The sequence below is a fragment of the Hydra viridissima genome, unplaced genomic scaffold (assembly GCF_058129835.1).
Source record: "Hydra viridissima isolate aposymbiotic clone 2 unplaced genomic scaffold, HvirCarnegie_v1 scaffold_7, whole genome shotgun sequence".
In the NCBI taxonomy this organism is placed as follows: domain Eukaryota; kingdom Metazoa; phylum Cnidaria; class Hydrozoa; order Anthoathecata; family Hydridae; genus Hydra; species Hydra viridissima.
Window position 1 is genome coordinate 13029108 of NW_028324306.1, and position 3840 is coordinate 13032947.

The 3840-nt window shown below is 32.8% G+C and overlaps 1 protein-coding gene across 1 annotated transcript; it reads left to right on the forward strand.

Annotated features, from left to right (window-relative positions):
- Window positions 1-268: 268 nt before the first annotated feature.
- LOC149886185 (uncharacterized) lies at window positions 269-2432 on the forward strand. Its single transcript, XM_090094124.1, has 2 exons — window positions 269-1238; window positions 1342-2432. The coding sequence occupies exons 1-2, from the start codon at window positions 1013-1015 to the stop codon at window positions 1635-1637; spliced, it is 522 nt and encodes a 173-aa protein (XP_089950250.1). The 5' UTR covers window positions 269-1012; the 3' UTR covers window positions 1638-2432.
- Window positions 2433-3840: the final 1408 nt, after the last annotated feature.

The window sequence follows — 3840 nt, forward strand, 5'->3', positions numbered from 1 at the left end:
GTTTTAAGTGTTTTGATTTTAGTCTTGATCCATTTTTGTTTTAACAATGATTAGAAAAAAAAAGTGTTTTGCAAAAGAGGAATTAACAATATCAACCCATCATCACGTGAATAAGAGCGTACGTGATTTTTGCTTTGGTTTTGTACGCTGTGACGTACATATCATAAAAACTTAAAATCACAACAAAACTTTGTTTTTGTAGCACTGAAATGAAACGTTTGCAGAAATATCCAAAATTGTTAAAACTTTCAATTGAAAATCGTTGTATGTGGTAAAAAACTTTGTATTTCATTTTTGTAATATAGAAATTGTTAGGCTGAAGTAATAGGATTGATTTAGGTAAATATGTCGCTCTACTTGCAGCAATATGTTATTTATTTGAAATACATCTGCTTGAGTCAATATGACGTATATGTTAGTGTGTTAAATTCAAACTATAAAAGATGGCAGGATTCTAAAAATTATCATAATCTTGAAATACAATTAAAAAAATCTAGGCATCTCTTATGATGACATTGCAGAGAGTCCGCTAGTAATGTTAATAATAAAATAACATTGCCAGAAATCTTAATATTTGTCAATCATCTTCTTCAATTTCATATTATGGCTAAATTTGTTTAGTTACACAGCTACAATTCACTGACTCCTTAAAATGCCAAATCAGGCAAGAAACCATGAGCAGAACAGAAAGTGTGTCTGCATACTCTGCCTCCAAAAATGTGGCCAACAGATAACTGCTTTTCAGGCTGAAAGAGTTTGTCGCATTTACCAGACAAATCTTGATAAGTGTGACTCTTGTGTGCCTCAAGGTCTTTGTGAATCATGCAGAACTGCCTTAAGACGAAAAGAGGAAGGAAAGGATGTTGTTTGCAAAAGTTGTTTGATTTCAAAACTATCCGAGTCAGAGCTAGAACACGTAGTCATGTGTGTGACTGCTTGATTTGCAAAATTGGACAATCTAGGTTTCAAGAAAAAGCCTTGTGAACCTTGTGAAAAAATAAAAGTGAATCAAATGCCAGCTGTGAGATGCAGTAACTGCCTCAGCCCATTAGGTAAGGGATTACCACATCATTGTTTACAGTTAAAGTTCAGGGAAAATATACAGAAATTGGCTTCATTAGATGCCAAAACTGCAGAACATATAGCAGCCAATGTGATTGAAAATAAGGTAGCATCTCCAAAAGCCACAATTCGTTTGGGAAAAGCATCTGGAGGTCATCCACTCCCTGTTACTCCAGGTACAATGTCAGCAAAAATTAATTATAATATTATAATTTTGTAAGTGATTAATTATAAAATGATTTTTGTTTGCTGGAGGTAATGAATGCAAATTTTCTATAGGCTCAAGTGCAGCAAGATTAAATTCTGCCACATCAACATTGACAGCCCAAGACCTCATCAATGTACAAATTAATACTGACCTCTCCAACAATGGGATCAAAAAATTAGTGAAAACTGTTCATCAGTCATCAGACAAGAAGATGATTGAGCCCAACTTTTATGCCAATTTTCAAATGGCTGGTCAACAACTGATGGAGTTTTTTACTTTTACAGACTTAAAAACCACAGATTCCAAAGGTTGTGACACAACCCATGTTGTTGTTTATTGCAAAGATTTGTCTGTTTTGGTTTGTTAAATCATTCAATCTAGAGAAACTCCAGGTGGCTACTTTGTTAAATTAGGCATTGATGGAGGCAAAGGTTTCCTCAAGTTTTGTGTCAGTATTATTGAGAGTTCCACAGAATAAGATAAATCGAACTCACCACCTAAAAGGCGACTTTTGAGTTCCAGAGCAGCAAAAGCAACAGGTGTGAAAAGACAAATTCTTGTAGCAGTCTCTGAAGATTTGCCAGAAACTTATTCTAATATTCAAAAGATCTGGTCACTCATCAATAACTATTGCATGTGACATGAATGTTGCCAACATTATTTGTGGACTTCAAATACACTCAAGCATGCACCCTTGTTGTTGGTGTGATATTAACTCAAAGAACCTTGCTTGCAGAGCTGTCATTGAAGCTTTCAAAAAAGTTTAATTTGGTTGTAAATTCATGCTTTAGAAGTGTACTAGAAAAGGATTTTTCTTTCAAAATTGATCAATTTAAAGCCACATATTTGGCAAACCAACTTGGAAGCATCACGCCCAAAATCCACACAGTATTCCACCACATCAAGGACTTTGTAAACATGAAACAATTTCCCTTAGGACAATTCAGTGAACAAGCTGTTGAGACTGCACATCAAGACTTTCACCAGCATTGGTCACGATACAAGAGAGATAAAACCCACCCTGAATACAAAGGAAGGCTGTTCAGTTGTCTTGTGGATTTGAATAGCAAACTCCTTTAGAAAATTATCAATAATTTTTATCCATTCAGCTTTATTTTAATGGATTAATATTACTTGTTAGAAGAGAATTTAAGCTCATAAGTAACCCATTATGATGAATTAAAGTCAATTTCAAAAAAAATATTTAAAACTTGTGCCAATCTTATGTCAAAGTTTAGTGCCATTTGAGAATAATAAACTGACCAGTGCTTTAAATGTCATGTCAAATAAATTAAAGAGTGCCAAGATATCACAAGAAATGAATAGAATTGAATAAATTTTAGAAATTAATTCACTGTTAGTGTAAATATATTGAACTTTACAGTTTGTACATTTGATAATGATTTTGAAAACAAAGCACTAAGGAAATTCTAGGCATTTTTACCTGATTTTATGTACGAAATGGGTTTTTCAACACACAATACATGTTGACCAGTTAAAAATCACATGCAAAAAAACATTTCTTTGATTTGCTTACAAATTCAGGGCTAAATCCATGTGTAGAATAAGCGCAAATTTACTAGAGTAAAAAATGTCAAAATTTTTCATAATTTTCATCAAAAAATCTGTAAAAATGTCTCAACTAACTTTTAAGGTAGTGGTTTAGTTCAAAGAATGCTTATAAGGCACTAATAGCACTGTCATATAAGGTTTTATATAGAAAAAGGTGCATATGCTGTAAATAGGGCTCAATCAAGAACAACAGTTTTGACCTATGTATCCTAAATTTGTATCAGAAATTAAATAATTACTTTGCTACACTTTTGGAGCAAGTACTACTTTGATCCATTTATAAGCCGTTTTCAGAAAACACGAATTTCAACGTTTTGACGTTGCGTAAAAAGTTTTAAAACAGCATTTCAGGGAATCCCATCCATTGCGCATGCTAGTGTCAAATATTTATCATAAATTGTAGAAGTAGCCGTTGCAGTTTTCTTATCGTTAGCTCTCAAATGTTCATTAATCAGACATCATCGGCGAAAAATTTCTATCGTATTGAAAAAAATAAGATCAAAAAACAAAATATAATAAATCTGTAAAAGTAAAACAGTTCACACATTTTCTTTTTTTTAATTATGGTTTTTTAAAAGCTCAAGAGTTTTTAGAGACACAGGTGACAAACATTTAAACAATTAAAGATTATATTTCTAGAAAAATATATAAGGATTATATTTCTAAAAACAAGGAACTGGTGGGATTTTTTTTATTACGCTACAACCTTCATATTATTGGATCTTTCTCTGCCGTCTGCTGAGGTAGAGACAGATCGTATGGCTGAAGACATGTTTCTTGAATCTCAATGTTTAACATGCTGCTATACTATTGAAACGAAAGAAAATTTATAACATTTCGTACACTTCATTTTGCAGATTGTTTTTCCGTATTTAGGCAGTGTTAAAGGTTACCGTCAACTGTTGTTACTTCGACCGCCCGGATGACTTTGGCCGCTATTTGTGATTTTGATTCCCTGCAAAATGTTTTCTTATCACATTAGGCCGTAGTTTGTTAAA